Raw genomic sequence first — 21,375 nt, 5'->3', positions numbered from 1 at the left:
GTTACTTAAAGTCTAGCAACTGGATGAGGCTCATACCCTAAAACACTGACCTGTTTACAAATAAGCTTACAAGTAAATATACAATCATCATAATCCTTCTAAAGGAGCTATATCATTTTTGAGGATAGACATTTAATATTTGGGGGCTATACACAGAAAGGCAGACAGAGAAAACAACGAAAAACAACTGCTCATGCTACTTCAGAAAAAATCATGCCTTCTAAACTCATATGGAATTTAGGTTTTACATTACATAATTTTAAAAAGAAATTGTAAGCCCTTTGAAGCTTACAAGTAATACACCAGTACTGCATTATATTAGGATATACAGACATAGGCAATGCAGAACTATTTTCTGACAACACTGGTGGGTCAAGGAAATGTTTAAATTCAAAAAGATGTGATTACAATAAGGAACACCAAACAGATGGACTAGACGGTTATATTTTTCTAATAGAATTTCCAAGAACAGAAATAGTGGGATTTATTCTGCTGTCTATTGGAAACATACCCTGAACCTTACAAATTATTATTTTGTATTATTTTATTTATAAAGTATATATATATAAACAAAAATCAAAATAATTTTCCTTCCAAAATTAACATTGAATGCTGTAGTGCTATATATTATTAAAGAAGATGTGAAACGAACCAAGTTAAAGTCTTCATTAGCTAATTTACTCAATCACTTGAAACATAAAAGCCCTCCAAACAACCAGGAAAATATATCATTCCATAGTCTTAAGAGAAGAAACACATTTACCATAAACTATAAACGTTAATTATGTATAATAATCTATTTGATTTATAGAGCCACAGGATGATTTTAATTAGTGTTATTTCCATGAATTTCACTTAACCATAAAACAATGTTAAGTCCAATTTTAAAAATTTGTATTCAAGTAAAAAGAAAAATTAACAAATAGAAAAATAAAAGCCTCAAAAGAAGATAAATGACTTGGGCTGTTTTCCCCAAGAAAAAAATTAGGGGTAATTAGACAATAGCTGGGTCAATTATATAAATTAATACCTTAAAAAAATCAAGTAAAAGGTACTGGTTCAAAACAGCAGACTGAATAATAAAAGTCTTTTGCTTTCCAAAGTGCCTTTGAAATGAGAAAAGATATTTTAAACAAGAAAAATCCATAAGAGGCCTAGAAAACAAGAAATGGATCAAGTAGCAAACCAGAAAGTTTAAAGAAATCCTGGAAGATTGAAAACAGGTAAGACTGCACATATAGAAAAAATCACAGCAGCCCCAATTTAGCAGCCCCTCTGACTAAATTCAGAGTCAACAAATACAAAAAATAACATCAGGGTAATTAATTAAACCAGAACAGCAGAGAGAGATGATTCCTAACTCCATTAGCATAGGGCATAAGGGCCTGCCACCTACCACTTTGGCCCTCAGGCCAAGAAAGAGAATCATATGCCTGGGATGCACCCAGCTGTGGGTGGTAGGTCCCAAGAGAAGCAAAGGCGAGTACCAACAGATCACACTGAACCCAGAGGGCTGAAGAGGGGGACAGTTATGCCAAGCAGTAAAATACACATAGTACTCAACCACTCCTGGGTTCTGGAGGTTCCAAGACTGCCTCTGGGCTCCTTGATTTGGAAGAGACATGACTGTTGATATAAGCCACCTACATGCTCACAGCACACTGCCAATCTTCTCATTCAATTAAACTGTTGAAGTAAATCTACCAAACTGCTAAGAAAGGCCACTTATATGAGTTCCAGGAGCAGAGACACATTGGAAGGAAAAAATAAAGAAAAAATATATGAGGATCTAACAGAACAAAAAATAGACAATTTTCACATAAGGCTAAAAATTCCTGTGAAATTTCAGAACATCAATAATAAAGAGAAAATCCCCCAAATTTCCAGCACTAAACCACAAACACACAAACAAAAACCACCCCAACCTAAAAACCAAAAGCACAAACAAAAGAAAATCAAAATCAAAACAAGCAGTGTACAAAGGAAAAAGAACACCAGAAAATCTGGCTAAGTCTGAAAGTACCAAAAAATGTGGCTGAAAGTATGGAGGAAAGTATAAAGGTGGGCACGGAGATTCCGTCTGAGCAGACTTCTGTAGCATCCCTCTAATACTGGCTCCACCAGATTCCAACGAGCCAGCAGCTACATGACAACAGTGAGAGGGAAAGAAACAAACTCTCCATGCATTCCATATGAACAAAATTATTCTAGGCAATATTCCAGAAGAATGGGGAAAAAAGCATGAGAAAAAGAAAGATGAGATTTAAGAAAAAGATGATGTTAAAGCATCAAAGAAGCAAATAAAGTTTAAGAAAAAATGAAAAAAGAACCCATAGGAACTTGAGCCTTGAACATTCTCTTTTGAGTGACAGGGATTTATTGACACACGACTACAGTCCCTATTTGTTAGTAACTCTATTTGATTCAATAATGAACACAGTTACAAAATCAAAACACTGTAAATGCTGTGCTTATGAATTTGGCTTTTTGGAATCAGTGCCAAGAGAAAGTATGTATATATTTCATTCCTCAATTTCCCTGGAACAATTAATATTTAAAGAAGTATTTTAAAAACTCCTATCTTCACTGAGGTATAATTATGATGATGATAAAGATATTCCAAGATGTTTCACTGCAAACTGAGAGTAGTACTTGTGGAAAAGGGGCCAGATTTATCAAAAGGCACTTGTCTTAACTTGAAGCCCACAAAAGGGAGGGAAAGGGGGCACGTATCACTTTTCTCTCCTTAAGAAATGCAGGGGCCGGGACTTCCCTGGTAGCGCAGTGGTTAAGAATCTGCCTGCCAATGCAGGGGACACAGGTTCGAGCCCTGGTCCAGGAAGATCCCACATGCCGCGGAGCAACTAAGCCCGTGAGCCACAACTACTGAGCCTGCGCTCTAGAGCCCGCGAGCCACAACTACTGAGCCTGCGTGCCACGACAACTGAAGCCTGTGTGCCTAGAGCTCGTGCTCCACAACAAGAGAAGCCACCACAATAAGAAGTCCACACACTGCAACGAAGAGTAGCCTCCGCTTGCCACAACTAGAGAAAGCCTTCGCACAGCAACGAAGACCCAATGCAGCCAATAAATAATTAAATAAATAAATAAATAGAGACACCTTTGAAAAGAAAAAAGAAATGCAGGGGCTGCATTCAGGATACCCATAATAATCTCTTAAACTATTCTACCTTATCTGTGAGCCTGTACAGAGCAGTGAAATGTTTCTCATTTTCTTTCTCTCTTTTCCTTTCAGTGTTAAATAATGTAGTTCTATAAAACACAAGTCTATTTAAGGTATAAATATATCTACTGAAGATCAGCATAACAGGAGAGAAATGATTTCTGAAAGTCTCTAAATTTGCTTTACATAAACATATAGAAATACATTTAAATAACTATGTCAAGCCACCATCACCTAAGTCCCTGGACCATCTCAGTACCCTCTTAACAGGTTTCACAGCTTCTCCTCTGACTCATTCTAGTCTATACTCTTTGCAGCAGGCAGAGTGATCACCTAAATTGGTAATCTTGTTGCCCACATGCTCAAAACCTTCCAAAGGCTTTCCATCACACTTAAACCAAAATCTGCTATCTTTGTCACAGTCTATTTGGCCCTAAGTGATCTGGGCCCAAACTACCACTGTTCCTTCCACATACTCCACTGGAGTTACTCTTGCTGCTAAACTCATTTCCACCTCGGGACCTTTGCAGTGTTCCCACTAGAAAGCTCTTTCTTCAGATGTTCACATGGCCTCGTCCCTCATCTTCTCAGAGAGGCCTTCCTGGACCTATCTAATATAGATTCCTCTCTGCTGTTAAAGAATCAACCTCTTACGCTGATTTAGTTCTCTAAAGAAACCTAAACTTCTACCTTCAACACCTCTACATATTATATATCTTATTTATCTGTTAATTGTTTCCACTAAAAAGTAAACTCCTAGAGGGCAGTGTCTTTGTCTGGTTCATGACTACCTCCCACTCCCCACAATAATGTCCAGTATATAGTAGGTGCTTAATGAACATTTATTGAATGAATGCTAAACACCTATTAATACTTTAGCCAAATAAAATATAAACAGGAAAACAGAAAATAAACACATGCTCCCTCTAATCACAGACATGCATTTATAAGTCTGCAAAATCACTTGCAGTTCTTTTGACCCCGAGTTTAATTATCTGTCATAATATAGTATGTCATCCTTTGAAAGCGTGGTTATTGTTCATGACTAACTAAGCCTCACAAGCCTATAATGCCTTTGCTAAAACAAGCCATTCATTCTCAAATTGCTGTAAGCCAAGCTGATCTATCCCAGATCTTCTGTTTCCCAGAAATCAATGTTTATGTTGTACTGCTTCAGTGAGTTTTCTTTGCATGGTCTCTAGTGGTCACAAACCACAGTTCACCCAGTTCACCACACTATAGCTTTTTAGATACCTACTATCATTCATCTTTTACTTATATTCAGCTCAGCAGAGTAGCTGTAATGCTGGTAGATGAATGTATAAGACCTATAGGTTTCAAGGTTGGAATCATATAATTTTATGTTTGAGATAGCCAGGTGTGGTGGTATGAGGGAACTAGTTTCAAATGTGAAGATGAAATAAACTTTTGGGTAAGCTCCATCAGGACAGGCACCATGTCTGTTTTGTTCACCAGCTATGCCTAGCCCCTGGCACAGGACAATCACTAAATGAATACTAATTAAACAAGGAAAATAAATTACCTCAAAGTTGATGTAATACTACTAAAAGGAATACGATAATTAAAACTCAAAGTCAGGAATAAGTTTAGATATAAAATAACATGACCAAGAAACTTAAAAGAAACTAAATCAATAAAGTAAAGTTGCCAATGATACAAACATTTGTATGAAAATCCAAAACATTTTCCTGAATTACTATCAATAATGGCACATAAACAAAAATCAAAGCAAGGTTAGATTTCTAACTAAAGCCATTTTTAACTTACAGGAGTTGAAATCTTCTTTGCAGTTTCTGTGATTATTTGTCCTAGAGGTTTCCAGATTTGAAATGTGTAGCGACCTAAATAGTAACAGGAATAAAAGCAAATATATTTTCTATAATGAAAGCCAACACCCACAAAGTGCTCACCATAGTATTTATTGTTTACTTTATATATGTTATTTTAATACCTATCTCAAAATCTACCTGAAAGTCACATTTTTTCAAATTTCTAATTTATTAAATGGAGGACAGATTTCATTTTAATATAATTTTCATAGCTACTAAATTAAGCTTTAGTTCATAATTACAAAATTAGAAAATTTCAATGGTTATGTATAAAATCCTACTTTTATACAATGTTACAGGTCATAAAAACAATAACACCCTAGTACTCAATTTCTCACTGAGGATGACTACTCTCCTAAAAGCTTCTTTTATTTTAGTGCTTTCCTTTCTTAGGCATCCTAATAATCAAAACTCCTCTGAGTCTGGACAACTAAGTATCAATAGCAAAACAGGTCCTAAATTGTTTTGAGGGCATAGAACAAGAATAAAATATTATCTTGCTAATTTACCTTTTGTACCCTAATCAGAATGTGTGTCTACTAATACTAGGGTCTCTTTTCCCAAAGCTCTGCTAGAAAACCAGTTATGACCCTCTGAACTTAAATTCAATTTCTAACCATAACATTATTTGCAAATCAAGATTTCTACTGGGAAAGTTCAACTACATAGATGTTTTATAAGAAGTAACCTGTCTAAACATACTGTCATTCCTGTGCAAACAACATGTTACAGGGAAAAACAAAGGATGCTAGACATAGGAAGATGTGAAGTAGCCAATCTAAGTAGGAGATAAAAAGCTCTTGAGATCAAGTAGAACATTAAATAAAGTAAAATTAAATGAAGCTGAAACCCTAACTCATCTAAATCTCTTATATAAATATCAACTTCCATTTGATTCTACAACAGTATAAAATCTGGCTTTTAAAGTGCCTTAAAATTCCTTCAAAACCACAATCATGCAATCTCAATGTAAAAAAGCAATTAAAGGCTTCAAGAAGTGACATCTGGACATTTACTTTAACTATAGAGGAGAATATCTAGTTCCAAGAGTCTAGGGGTACTTTCTCCTAAATTCTACTCTTCAGTCGTATTTGACCCTGAAAGAGAACTGCCTGCTATTAATATTCTAGTTAGTAAACTGAATTTGGCAACAGAGTAGTATGTATAGAATACATACACCAATTCTTCTCATTGTAGAAACAAGACCTTGGCAAAAGTATATCTTTCTCTAATTTCAAATAAAAATCTTACATTTGAATTTGAAATAACTATGCCTATTCTGCTACAGTAATTAATACAAAAATTGTTTTATGTTTATGGGCAAGTTTGTCAGAATTCCTTTTCAGACATGATACTCTTCTCATGAAACCTCAGTAAGTAGTTAACTATAGTTATATGAGACACAAGACTTTGACAGTACAAGAACCAAGAGAATCTGAACCACTGATCTTCCTGATTTTAAAGTTCTTACTGGTAAGGTGCTTTAAACAGAGTTGTGTGGAATTAAATATTATACAAAACAAAACAAAATCTTTTATGTCTCTTTTTCTATTGGATCTCACTGCATATAACCACAATGGAATGTAGCTCCACCTAAAAAGAAGATCCAATTAACAAGATCAAATCCATGGAACTTAAGAGACACAAATGCTAAATGAAAAATGTAAACCTTTATCAACAAGGAAATGCTCTCAGATTAACATTTAATTAGAGAATAGCTATGCAATTTAAAACTATAAATTAATGGTTAGAAGAGACAGCAATTTTACTTTAAATCTTTATTCTTTCTAAAAAGATTTTGGCAGTAAAAGAAGTTCTCTTGGGTTTGTCAAAGAAATTACACCAACATGTTAAAATGAATGATAAATATACTATAAAGAATGGCTACGCTCATCAGAAAGAACTGACAGCTCAGAAAATGTGTATTCTTATCGGCAAGAAAAAAATATGGGAGAATAAAAGAGCCCCATTATCACTTACACTGCTTCATATTAAAGAGATTTTATTTTTTAATAGTACACTATAGCTCAAACTAAAAAAATGTGAGGAAGATCAATTATTATTGGGGCTAGTTTTCCTAGCTTTTGTATCGTTAATTTCCTTCACTACAAAGTTTATCTAGATTTTGCTGTGCTGACAAATCTTCAATGACTATAAATGTTGCAAAGAATGGGAACGTATGTCTTAAAATCAAAATCCTCAGAATACTAAGAGTCTTCTCATGAATCACTATAGAAGCTACTTGGAAATATTTCTCCTGCAACATTTATTAATATATATCCTTTATTTATCTTACCTGCAAATCCAAGAGCTGCAATACCCAGTCCCACAGCTATCAAACTTCTTGCCTATGGAGGAAAAAATGATTATCACTTATAGTGTTACATACTGGGTTTTTAAAGTAAATCATTTAAAATAATGAGAATAATTATGATTAATAACACATTTTCCTCAAGCTCTGTGGTGTAGAATTTTTTTTAATCTTCAGGATTACAGCTAATTTTCAGTGAATTAAAATAATTCTAGATTTCATTTAATTTCCATGTATTTGAATTTGTTCTAATCAAGAGCTTTTATGTTACCTATTGCTAAAATGTTTTCTATAGACTATTCTTAATAGTGGGTTTAATGTATTTATCTTCTATAAAGCTAAAAGGTAAATATTTCCTCCTCATTTACATATGCAATGCTCAATGGACTCTGCTATATTTAAAAAACTTGATAAAATGTATCCATGTTTAGAAAAGAAGTCAAACTGCGAAAAATTAGTACAAGTGATGAATAACTTAAGAGCTAGCTTATTTCTACCTTTCTAGACCAATGTAAAAATTTTACAGTAAGAGCCAAGAATTCAGAATTTAAAGTTATGAGCTCATCCTGATAAATTTTAAATTAGTTATATACTCCATATCAGTCTATGCTTTTCTCCTGAACCACCTTGGGAAAATATTTGTCACAACAGAAAAAGGTTTTATGTAGCAAAGATCAACGGTTGCCCCCCAAGATCCATTTTCCCCTTCTTCTACAGGATCAAAATTCCTATTTTTAGCCAGACACATATTTCCAAGCCCCGCCTTAGACTTAGGTACAGCTATGTTTACTAAGTGTTGGCTTATAAGATATAAGCAGAGTGGTGTGTGCAGCCTCAGAGAAGTCCTTCATGGGACGGTGGAATGTCCTTCTCCCTTTCCATTCCTCCTTCCTGCTGGCTGCAATGTAGACATTATACCAGGAGCTGCCATGTCGGATAAGGGAGGAAGAACAATGAGATGAAAGGAGACCGCATCCTGGATGATCATGTAGCTGCCACAGCACCCCTGGACTGCTTCTATTTACATGAGATAAAAATAAAATTGTCTTCCTAAGATACTACTACTATTTTCAGTTTTCAGGTACTTGCAGCCAAATCAAATTTTGATGGAATCAGAATTAAGGAGAGACACTACAGAAACAGTTTCTGTCTGATTAGTGGTGAAAGAGGCAAACCCATAAGATCCAAAAACTAAAAAAAAAGCTACAATAATCTCACTAGGGAATAGAATGGAGTCATTTGACAACAGTACAAAAGAAATCATAAGATGGAGGCTGAGACTAGATGGATAGTAAAACCGAAAAGCCCTATAGCCATCAGTTTTCAAGTTCTGTAAGGAATGCAAATCTTAGGAAATCAAAGCCCCAAGTCTTCAAGAGGAGACTCTATAAAGACAAACATCAAGACACAAAGGCCAACTGTATGAAGGTGCTCTAACTTTAACACCCAGTAACTCTCTCTTAGAAGTCTAGAGCTCTTCATAGACAAGATGAGGAAAGTTCATCTAGGTTTCCCCTCCTCAGTTCCAGTTCCTTTTTTTTAAAGAGTTAGACTTTTTTTTTTTAATAAATTTATTTATTTATTTTGCTTCACTGAGTCTTCGTTGCTGCACGTGGGCTTTCTCTAGTTCTGGTGAGCGGGATCTACTCTTCGCTGCAGCGTGCGGGCTTCTCACTGCGGTGGCTTCTCTTATTGCGGAGCACAGGCTCTACGCGTGTGGGCTTCAGTAGTTGTGGCATGTGGGCTCAGTAGTTGTGGCTCACAGGTTCTAGACTGCATGCTCAGTAGTTGTGGTGCACAGGCTTAGTTGCTCTGCAGCAGGTGGGATCTTCCTGGACCAGGGCTGGAACCCGTGTCTCCTGCATTGGCAGGTGGATTCTTAGCCACTGCGCCACCAGGGAAGTCCTAAGCTCCAGTTCTAAGATTCACCTTTTCACCAGGCAGAGCACTAGGGCAATCTCAGTAAGGGAAGATTCTTTCCCTGGCAGAGAAGGACAAGCCTAGAGCTAGCTAGCAAGAGGCCAAACAGTCTTTGAGGTTCCCTTCAGGTTGTCTAGATGTAATTACTCCTGAACTGAAGGGAAATGAGTATTGATTTCAAGAAGATGTTCTGTTGAGGTATATTTCTGCCATTTTCTAGAGCTTCCCAGGGGCTACATATTTTGAGTTTTCCAGTCTTATTTTCCATTGGTTCACTTTAAGGATCCTCAGTCCAACCAAAGTACTCAACTGGGGCTTCCCTGGTGGCACAGTGGTTAAGAATCCACCTGCCAATGCATGGGACACGGGTTCGAGCCCTGGTCTGGGAAGATCCCACATGCCGCAGAGCAACAAAGCCCGTGTGCCACAACTACTGAGCCTGCGAGCCACAACTACTGAGCCAGGGCACCACAACTACTGAAGCCCATGCGCCTAGAGCCCATGCTCTGCATCAAGAGAAGCCACTGCAATGAGAAGCCTGCGCACCGCAACGAAGAGTAGCCCCCGCTCACCGCAACTAGACAAAGCCTGCACGCAGCAACGAAGACCCAACTCAGCCATAAATAAATAAATTTATTTTTAAAAAAGTACTCAACTGTTTTCATGTGTGAATTTATTTTCCTTCCTCATAAACTTGTTTATTCTTTCATCTGACCAGAAATATTTATCTTTGCTATCAAGATCTGACGTATTCTTAATATTTCAGCTTGAACCAGCCACAGAATGGGAGAAGTCATTTGCAACACATAACGATGAGCACATGCCCCAAAATACAGAGAATTCCTCCACATTAAAAAGACAGATGGGGCTTCCCTGGTGGCGCAGTGGTTGAGAGTCCGCCTGCCGATGAAGGGGACACGGGTTCATGCCCCGGTCCGGGAAGATCCTACATGCCGCACAGCGGCTGGGCCCATGCGCCATGGCTGCTGAGCCTGCGCGTCCGGAGCCTGTGCTCCGCAATGGGAGAGGCCACAACAGTGAGAGGCCCGCGTAGCGCAAAAGAAAAAAAAAAGAAAAGAAAAAGACAGATGATCCAGTAGAAAATGAACAAAAGAGTCCAGAGGGATTTCCCTGGTGGGTCCAGTGGTAAAGAATCCGCCTTCCAATACAGGAGACATGGGTTTGATCCCTGGTAGGGGAACTAAGATCCCACATGCCGGGGCAACTAAGCCCACGTGCCACAACAAAGAGCCCACATGCTGCAATGAAAGATCCCGCATGCCACATTGAAGATCCCGTGTGTCACAACTAAGACCCAACACAGCCATAAATAAATAAATAAATAAAATATTAAAAAAAAAAAGAGTGGGTCAGGGACTTCATAGAAAAAAATCTAAATGGCTAATAAACATATGAATACTAACAATAAACACCAAACCAAAATGTTGTAGAAATATTAATACAAGAATATAAAGATCTCTGGCCTTTGTGAAATTTGTTCTATCCACCGATGCATCAAGCACCAAGCAATAATATCTACACTTCTAGGGTTATTCTGAGGATAATATTAATAACGTATGTAAAGGACTTAGCACAGTGGCTTGGCACATAGTAAACAGGCAGTAAACGTGAACCACTTTAATGTTATCAATAAGAATAACTAGCTATTAGGAATGTAAGTGGTGTAACAGAAATACGAACAATGTTTCATAAACTCTTAAATTTGTCCAAGTAAAAGACAACTCACAGGAGTGGTTTTTGAGGTAGGCTGTGGAAAATGAATTGGTCTTCTCTAGGTTAGATAATCCAAATTTTCACATTTTGAAAAACGCATATTTGAAAAACATAAAGTCTTGAAAAGTTGAGTTATTTTAATTTCACAATTTTATAGGTTGATTATTGCATCATTTTTATTATTTCTACTATTCAAATATATATATATGAGACAAACAGTTGCCTCATTATTCTAAAGAGATTTTTATGTCAAGGTATTTATATCAGAAACATTAAATCATCAGACATTTGATCATTTTTCACTTTAATCTAACAGTACGTAAGGCTCAATTGTGTTTAACAATTAAAAATTCAATTTAATTTAACAAATTAAGTATTGAGTACTCTGATGATTATTCTCCCCTTGTCTCTCCAGATTCATTTTCCACCCTTCTCAAAAGACTACATTATCCAGTCCTCGCTTGCCCTCTCTCGCTTCTGGTTGGGTTTTGCCAATGAGAGGAAGTGTTGAACAGAACACCATGCACTGGTTACCAATCCCAGAAAAGGACTCTATACATTTCTGCCCATTATATCTTGGTATCAAGGTTGTGAAGGAAAACACAACAGTCAAGCACTAGGCAGAACAATGATTTACTCATATAGAGAAGAGACAGAGTAAGATCAGCTCCAGTCATGTGCACTAGTCTCATACGGCTAGCGGCTGCCAGCCACCTGACAAAGGGAAATTGGCCCACAAGCACCCTCCCTCTCTTTATCCCACACTATCCCTAGAGTCTGAAATACTGAAAGCTGAGGGCAAGCCTGAAACAGGGGACGATAATCCCACAAAGTACAGGTTGTGTGAGCTCCAAGTGTTCCAAGTCCGAGACCCATTCTTACGAGGCCAAGAGGGGTTGAAAGGCTATGCACGTGAGACTTTTTCCCAACAGGAAGCATCAGCAGAAAAGCAAAGAGTGGAAGGAGGTAGAAACAATAGTACAACGTATTCCCTGCTATATTTTCTCTTTGGCCATGGCTCTTGTTGAGTGGCTCCTCTTCCATACCTGTAACTCTCACTGGGTTCTGGAGCATAGTTCCCAACCCCTTGCCTCTTTGCCTGAGTGGATAACTGTTTCCAACTGGTGCTAGTCCCTGGGTGATTCATCATCCCTTTTTGGTTACTTTAAACTATGCCCACAACTCTGCAAATAATCCCTTCATTAAACTATGTTCCAAAAAACCATCCATTACTACCAGGACCCTCAATGATACAAGCATGACTGTACACCAGTCACTATACACAACAAGGCAAAGGCCTATATCAAATGGGTCCTCTACAGGATGCTAAACATGGTGAGCCTCCAACGTTTATGCTAATCTCCCAAAGATCTTTATTTTTAACCTATCACATTTATTTCACTAATGTATGCTTAGATGTGTTCTGTCTCCTTAAGCTTTTCTAGATAGCAAGAGCTTTTAAAAAAATCTGATGAACTCTATGGATCAACACCTTAGAAAAGCGCAAATATATATATACACCCTAGAAAAGCACAAATATTTTTGTATATAATTTGAGGGAATCCATGGGTTTCCCTGAAGCCCTTCAGCTCACAAACCCCAACATGAGAACCTCTAAGAAATAAATAAATGGGGGGCTTCCCTCATGGCGCAGTGGCTGAGAGTCCACCTGCCAATTCAGGGGACACCGGTTGGATCCCTGGTCTGGGAAGATCCCACGTGCCGTGGAGCAGCTAAGCCTGAGTGCCACTACCAAGCCTGCACTCTAGAGCCCATGAGCTACAACTACTGAAGCCCGTGTGCCTAGAGCCCATGCTCCGCAACAAGAGAAGTCACTGCAATGAGAAGCCCGCGCACTGAAACGAAGAGTAGCCCCTGCTCACCACAACTAGAAAAAGCCCACGTGCAGCAACAAAGACCCAACACAGCCAAAAATAAATTAATTAAATTAATTAATTAAATAAATTTTTAAAAATAAATGTGGACTTCCCTGGTTGCACAGTGGTTAAGAATCTGCCTGCCAATGCAGGGGACATGAGTTGGATCCCTGGTCCAGGAAGATTCCACGTGCCGCAGAGCAACTAAACCCGTGCGCCACACTACTGAGCCTGTGCTCTAGAGCCTGTGCGCTGCAAGTACTGAAACCCATGCGCCACAACTACTGAAGCCCGCGCACTCTAGGGCCCGTGCTCCACAAGAGAAGCCACTGCAATGAGAAACCCACGCACCGCAACGAAGAGTGGCCCCCACTCGCCACAACTAGAGGAAGCCCACGCGCAGCAACGAAGACCCAACGCAGCCAAAACATATAAGAAAAAAAATTAAAATTAAAAATAAACAAATGCCCACTGAAATAAGAAGGGTGTTTCATTTACTTTGAGTTCCTAGAGCATATCAGAAGATCTGCCATTTATATTTCATTTCTCATTCATTCAACAATAGTACAATAAGAAAAATAATGCTAATGCCAGAATTAATCTCTATTTCTGAAGACTAACTTTATAGAAAGATAAACACTAAATGCCTTGCAACCTTTAAAAACAAACCCAAATTAGGTAGATCATTGGAGCAAATAAGAATGTTCAATAAATGACCCCAAACTGTGCAATCAAGTCTTACTCATCCACACTGAAAATGGACAAAGTATTAGCATAGCTAATCAACAACTCATTTCTTATTGGAATTAAATTACTTATTGGAAGGGGACTGTATCTGATTTACCTCTTTAATAGTATTTTCAATTAATTTGACATTAAAATAGTTTATACCTTTTGAGCATAAACAACTGATAACAAAAATCTATTTGGAAGTAGAACTCAACTTGAAATTTTAAAACTATTATGCGTCCTGCGCTACCAGATTCCTGTACTCTGTAATAAGAATAAAGGTCCTCTGCATGAAGTTTTCTATGGAAATACTGTCAGAGAGATAAGCAAATAAGATAAAACTTTAACCTCAAACGGTCCAGAATAAGAATATTATTCGTTTCCTAGAGAAAAATATTTATCTACTACCTGTTTTTCAGTCACTAGGAAGTCATTTGTACTTTTTTTTTTTCAGACACAAATTTAGAGAGCTCTAAAACAACAAATTCCACCAACTCTCCACATACATGAATGACCCAAACAGAAAAAAAAGATCATCTAGTTGCAAATACAGAAGACAGGAAGCACAGGAAAATCCATCTGAAATCTGAGCAAGTAGTTCACGCAGAACTCTCAGCCATACCTTTATCTGACCTTAAATTTTTTTAAAGTAAAATAACATCTAAAGCATACTGGGGCTTTAAAAAACAAAAGCCCATGGTTCATTTGGCATAACTGTGTAAATATCAGAGAATTCCATCAACATCTTCTCTATTTGACTACTGTTGAAAAAAATTTCACATATGCTTTATCACTATGCTATTTCACATTTACTTAAACTTCAGTGTTGTACCTTCAGGCTAACAGTATCTATTTTATTTCTTTTATATACGTAACACCATATTTGATCTATGTCAAGCACAATGATGTGCTTCAATTTTTATTCTGAATGTTTTTATAAACAATGATGCTTTAAAACTAAATTGCCAGTAACAGAACAAAAACGACACTGAAAAGACAATTTAAAAGCAAAATGGAGAGTGAGGCATAGTGCTAGTACCATAAGTACTGTCATTGTCTACCAATTAGGCAATAACCAGGTTAAATGTCTATGATTGCTCATGCAACTAGACTGATGTCACGTTACATCTGTGTTTTTACAGAAACTAGGGAAATGTTGCTACTTTTTTGACTTAGGGAAATTAGAATATGGGCTGAAAATAAGACAGGCAGTGTGATTTAAAAAGAAAGATATGTATACACCTGTACTCTGGCCTAAGCTAAAATGGCCATAGGTGTCAAACATATGTAGGAGCCAGCAGATGGTAAATGTGGATGCCATACAAGGTATTTTTGTTGTTGTTGTTTTAAACATCCACAAGGCTGCCTTCAGGAAGTTTTAGTTTTGAAACATTTTCTTTGAAGGTTCTGATGGTTAGAAAAGCAGCTAACACTTTCTAGGCCTGCAGAAGATCTAAATAAATTCTTAGATACATTTTTTCTATATAAAATTATGTGAGCACGTATTTATAACTAGTTGATCTTTCTATAAAAAAGGTATATATGTGCACATATATACCTAAAAACTAATACAGTTACAAATCAATTAAAAATTCTACCAACTAATTCTTTTACAACTGGTCCAGACCAGTGTTTGGGGAAAGTGGTCTATATAAGAAAAATAGAAAAATTCCATTCACACCAAATTTGGAAATTCAGTTTTTAACAATCTCATCATAGTCACCACAGAAAACAAAGATGATATGTACACATATAACTAATTTATGTGTTATTGGCCAATGGTATTTAATTAAGTTTTTAAAAATTCATGACAACTTTAGATTATATTTCTCAAAAATGCCAAAAAGCATAGTTTTCACTGCATCCCCTTTGACCATACACAATGCATGAATATTTTAGATTTTAAAATGTCCAAACATATGTATAATAGCATTGCAGAAATTAACGAACAGTAAATTACCAGTGAAATCACTGACTGATTTAAAATGGTTGGAGAGTTACCATAACGAATCCTCTGCCTAGGGACTTCCCTGGTGGCACAGTGGTTAAGACTCTGCACTCCCAATGCAGGGGGCCGGGGTTCGATCCCTGGTCAGGGAACTAGCTCCCACATGCATGCCACAGCTTGCCTGCAAGCTGCAACAAAGGAGCCCACGTGCCACAAATAAGACCCGGCGTGACCAAATAAATAAATAGAATAAATAAATAATTATTAAAAAAAAAAAAAGAATCCTCTGCCTAGACTGCTAAAGCTGACTGGAGAAAAGTCTTATGAACACACTAATGTTTTTAGGTATATCGCCCTGACTCGTTCATTACTCACTAATTCAACATTTATTTAAACATTTAATCGGGATACTTACTACAAGCCAGGCACTGTACTAGGGGTAGAGATATGGATCAATAAGGTCACCTCACAGAGGTTACAAACTGATTCACAATCTCAAAACAAAACCTGCGAGTCCTCAAAAACTTACTAGTTTGCTTTTATATTTTATTTCTCCATAAATTTATCTAATTTCTTTTAGAACTTACTAGATTTTTAGCCAGAAATATTTCTTAGGATAATAAAGGGATGGTTATTCTAGTTGTCAATGACTCTCAAAAGTTGACACATGACACACCCTCTCTTAGGACCAGATTTTAAATCAGATCATAGATAAGATTCCCTCTAGGCTATTTGCAAAGGCACATGGTTGTAACCCCATCCCTTTGTCATGTTACCTCATGATACCTCATCAATGTGCAGAGACACTGGAGTTAAGATCCACTGCTTTATACAGCTACACTGAGATAACCGATGTGCTGAGAATAATCTAGTGCACAGATTTTACTAATTAGTGTTAACACATTCCATCAAATTTGAAACAAGCACGCACTAACTAAAAACTCTCTTTAAGGTGTATACGATTATAATAATATAGTAATTGACATTTTTTTAATTGGTAAAAACTTTCACTTTAACACTAGGTTTAACCTGAGGGAGATTCCATTTTTCTATCTTTATTACAATTCAGTAAGTCAGTGCTAGTAGGGAGTAGTGGAAGTAAGACGCTGAAAGTCGGTTTCAGCAGATATTTGATCAGAGGCTGCCAATAAGAAACTTGCACTTACCCTTACATGTTTTCCCTGTGAGCTGGTCCCTACCTGTGTTTGGACCAGGTCACTTCCCAAAATAAGCCCTCCGTCCTCTGAAGCTGCTGGCTCTAAGGGACTTGGGGTATCTGAGTTATAGCCCTACTACCCTCATTCAGTTGAGTCTAATATGTCTCCACCCTTCTGTTTCACCACTGTTCATATAAAGATAGTATTATTGACCCCAGTCCCTAACACAGAAGGATGTCTGGTATATATATGGCTTCTCAGTTTCTAAACAGCAAAGAAAAATGGAATGACTCTAGATAGGCAGCAGGAACAAGTAAATATCCAAATATGAAAGAAATCAATGCCAACAGTACCCTCTCCCCTATTCAAATACTCCCACCTCTCTACATCCCAGTTTGTCTATTGTAATCCCAGACCACAACTTCAAAACTTGTCTCCTTTACTGAACTGTGAGCCTCTAGAGCAAGAAGCAGGTACTATTCATCTTTGTATTCCTAGAATACATATGGGTTAAATAAAAGTTAGTGTTAACTGACTGGATGGATGAATGTGTGTGTAGATGGTTAGGTGAACAGGTGGCCAGTTGCTAAGTACTCTGCTTCCGGGTCATAGATGGCTTCTGAGAAGAGTCCAGATAAAACTGAAGGATAGGGTCAATGCTAGACCAAGAGGGAAAAGGGAGGATACAGGAGAGAACAAAGGTTAGAAGCTGGGAAACCTGAATTCTGATTGAGATTCTGCCCTTAACTCACGGTGACCTTAGGTTATTGCAATTGAATATATATGTATGTTGGAGGGCAGGGATCATCTACAGAATATGTTAAATATCTACAGAATATGTTAAATACAGACTAGACCAGTAACCTATAAAATATTTCAAACATAGAGCAGACAACGTGTAAAATATAAGGTCAACTTCCATCTATTTAACAATATGGAATCATCTCAAGATAATAACCCTAAGCAGACAGGCCAAAAAGGGGCAAGATTTTCAAAGTCAAATTCTAATTAGAAAATTAAACCAGAATGATACTGAAAGATGACTTCGGTGTTTGGAAGATATCTGTTAGGAAGTAAGAACTATGGCAAGCTTTACATCCGTGCTCTGTGGCTCTTCATGCTAGATGTGTCAAGTCTATCAGTGAAGCTTGTGAGACGTGTTCTTTGGCCTGAAGCTTCAGATATATCTGCTCTAAAAAGCTTGGTCTTCTGGGCAATTCAAGGTTCATTTAGTTCTAGGAGTTAGTTTCTTTAACTTGTTTGTCACTGCTATTTTATTCACTGGCCCTAAATTTCTCTCTTTCAAATTTAAGGATTTTCCTTAGCTCTTTCTATTATCTAAAATTTGGAGAAAAGGGACTTTTTTAACTAACAGATATCCTTTATCATTTTGTTACTGTACTTTTATTGTTTTATTGACTTTTATTAAATTATTTTTGTCCAGTAACTTCCTGAATTAAGAGTTCTACACTATTCCTGAATTAAGTTCTAAACTACTTTAGCCTACCTTCAAATGAGCCTTCCCTGCCTCTTTCCCCCTCACACAAGCACACACTTCTCCTGCCAATTCATTTATATATTTTCTTTTGCGGGAAATGTTCCATTTCTATTTGACTTTTAAAAGGTGCAAACGGAAGTACACACAGTACTCTACGAACAGACACATTATACTTTTATACAGAAAAGATATGTTTTGGGAATTCCCTGGTGGTCCAGTGGTTAGGACTCTGTGCTTCCACTGCAGGGGGCCCCGTTCGATCCCTGGTTGGGGAACTAAGATCCCACACACAAAAAATATATATATGTGTTTCTGTTTTATTTTCAATAGTTTCCATAAGATGTCCAATGTTTTGCTGGTTTTAGAGCTGAAAGAAATGATAGAAAACATCTAGCCAAAACACACTCCACTTCTTCCATTTTTATGGAGGAAGACACTGAGGTCCTGAATAGTCACATGCCTTGTCCAAGTTGCAGCCATTGTTTTTTGTTTATTTGTTTGTGTTTTCTTTTGTTTTTAATTTATTTATTTTTGGCTACGTTGGGTCTTCATTGCTGCACGCGGGCTTTCGCTAGTTGCGGCAACTGGGGGCTACTCTTCATTGCTGTGCACGGGCTCCAGTAGTTGTGGCGCGTGGGCTCAGTAGTTGTGGCTCACGGGCTTAGTTGCTCCGTGGCATGTGGGATCTTCCCGGACCAGGGCTTGAACCTGTGTCCCCTGCATTGGCAGGCGGATTCTTAACCACTGCACCACAAGGGAAGCGCCACAGCAATTGTTATCAGTGTCTGCACTGGGACTGGAACACAGGTATCCTAATTCCAGACCAGAGCCTAGGTCTTCAAGCAACAATTTAATCTCCTACAGTCTTTTAACAGATTATAAAAACCATTCAATTATCTTTCCAGTGTGAGCTCATACTCAGTGAAACATCCCTAACTGACTTTAGTGCCCATTCACAAACCTTTTGCCTTGTACAACTTCTTACTAGGTAGTTTGATAAATTACCCAGAGGAAATAGTGTCATTTAATTGTCTAATGTCAAGTTAGATCCTAGCACTGGTCCTTGATGTCCTCACTCCTTATATAATTCCCTATTTTTTTTTCACAAAATTTTACCTTCCCTCAACCTCCAACAAGAAGTTGTATGTTCAAAACTCCTACATTTAATATAAAACTAACAGTTTGTTAAGTATGAAAGTAGGATTACTAGTACCTCCTTCAACTTCTGGATGGGGCCACGTGGCAATCTGTCACACTCCAGTATAAAGGCCATTAATAATGAGAGGCATCCGTTTAGCCAACAACTCAAAGCCTTACAATTGTCAAGGGAGTGGTTCAATGAACATTCTTAAACTGATGCTACGAATTCAAATTGGGACAATCTGTCTTGAAGGTAATTTCACCATAGGAATCAACAGCCTTAAACATATTCATGTCATTAGGCTCAGAAAATAATCAGAGAGGTGCATAAAAACTTTTATATGAGAATATGCATCACTGCATTATTTATAATATATAAAACTGGAAACAATTTGAATACCCAACAATAGGGGAATAATTAAATAAATTAAGGCACATCTAAAATATGCATCCACAATTAAATAATATATTGAGGAATGTTTACAGACCACGTTAGAGAGTAAAAGCAAGTTATACGACAGAATGTTCAGCATATATGCACACAGGAAAAAAATGGAATGCTATAAAACAAAACATTAACAGTAGTTATATATTCTTATTACCTACCTTTTATCACTAAAACAAAATCTTTGGATCACAGACTTTGGAATTCAAAGAAATATGGTTTGAATTGCTCTCTACATGTCAGCAACATAACATTGGCCAAGTTACTTAACCTCTATACTAGAGCTTCCTCATCTGTAAAATGAGATAAACAATACCTACCTCCTTGGGTTGCTACGAATTTTTAAAAATTAGGACATACATATACATCACCTAGTATTTTACATGTGGTAAACATTCAATAAATGGTACCTACTTCAATTACTATATGATATTATTATACAATTGTTTCTTTTAAAATCAGGGGAAAAAATAAAGGTTAAAAAAGAAAAGTTGTGGAAGATCCCACCAGTCAGAAGGGTTTAATAAATAACTTCTTAAGTCAGAAAACCCTCTGATCTGTCTACTTTAAAATAAACTTTAAAAACAAATTCTTCAACAGAAACAAATATACCTCATCTTTGGTACCTCCCTTTTAATCCTGCACTTAATTTTGTACCCTGATCATAAAAGTGATCTTGCTGTGTCTCTAGCTAGCCTCCTCCCTATCATGTACTTTTTTTTTTTAACATCTTTATTGGGGTATAATTGCTTTACAATGGTGTGTTAGTTTCTGCTATATAACAAAGTGAATCAGCTATATGTATACATACATCCCCATATCCCCTCCCTCTTGTGTCTCCCTCCCACCCTCCGTATCCCACCCCTCTAGGTGGTCACAAAGCACCGAGCTGATCTCCCTGTGCTATGCGGCTGCTTCCCACTAGCTATCTATTTTACATTTGGTAGTGTATATATGTCCATGCCACTCTCTCACTTCATCCCAGCTTACCCTTCGCCCTCCCCGTGTCCTCAAGTCCATTCTCTATGTCTGCGTCTTTACTCCTGTCCTGCCACTAGGTTCATCAGAGCCAGTTTTTTTTTTAAGATTCCATATATATGTGTTAGCATGTGGTATTTGTTTTTCTCTTTCTGACTTACTTCACTCTGTATGACAGACTCTAGGTCCATCCACCTCACTACAAATAACTCAATTTCGTTTCTTTTTATGTCTGAGTAATATTCCATTGTATATATGTGTCACATCTCCTATCATGTACTCTTACAAGCTTTTACTATACTGACTTCGAAGACCCTGGCAAGCACCCCTTAAACTCTCTCTTTCGGCTTACCTGCAACACCTTGTAATTCAGTTATTCTTCTTGCTTGGGAAATCATCCCATTTCCTGAAAGCTACTTTTACTCCCTTACAATAGGGTCTTTTACTTTAAGGCTGTAATTTCTTACAGTAGCAATGCTTTTAGCTTAATTTCATTACACAGTATTCTTTTCTTCCTTTTTGAGTTAAGGTGAAATAAAATTAACTCTGCTTTGAAGTTTAAGAAACTTTAAACAGGGTTTCCCTGGTGGTACGGCGGTTAAGA

The 21,375-nt window shown here is 37.3% G+C and overlaps 1 protein-coding gene across 3 annotated transcripts in view; it reads right to left on the bottom strand.

Annotated features, from left to right (window-relative positions):
- The window catches only part of DNAJC15 (DnaJ heat shock protein family (Hsp40) member C15), an 83,961-nt gene that overhangs the window by 54,223 nt on the left and 8,363 nt on the right, over positions 1 to 21,375 (bottom strand). For all 3 annotated transcript variants that reach the window (XR_016388686.1, XM_089899511.1, XM_022574908.3), the window contains exons 2-3: positions 7,331 to 7,382; positions 4,973 to 5,046 (exon numbers count right to left, since the gene is read on the bottom strand). Coding sequence is in view for 2 of the 3 variants with exons in the window: in XM_089899511.1 (XP_089755637.1) it covers positions 4,973 to 5,046; positions 7,331 to 7,382 (126 nt within the window). In the remaining variant the exon portion in view is untranslated. The remainder of the gene's footprint in view (positions 1 to 4,972; positions 5,047 to 7,330; positions 7,383 to 21,375) is intronic.

This window comes from Delphinapterus leucas, chromosome 18, assembly GCF_059928025.1.
Source record: "Delphinapterus leucas isolate spDelLeu-1000000601 "Yukka" chromosome 18, BTC_Dleu_Yukka2, whole genome shotgun sequence".
Taxonomy (NCBI): Eukaryota; Metazoa; Chordata; class Mammalia; order Artiodactyla; family Monodontidae; genus Delphinapterus; species Delphinapterus leucas.
Note: the sequence above shows the minus strand (reverse complement) of the source record. Positions and strands in the feature narration are given on the sequence as shown.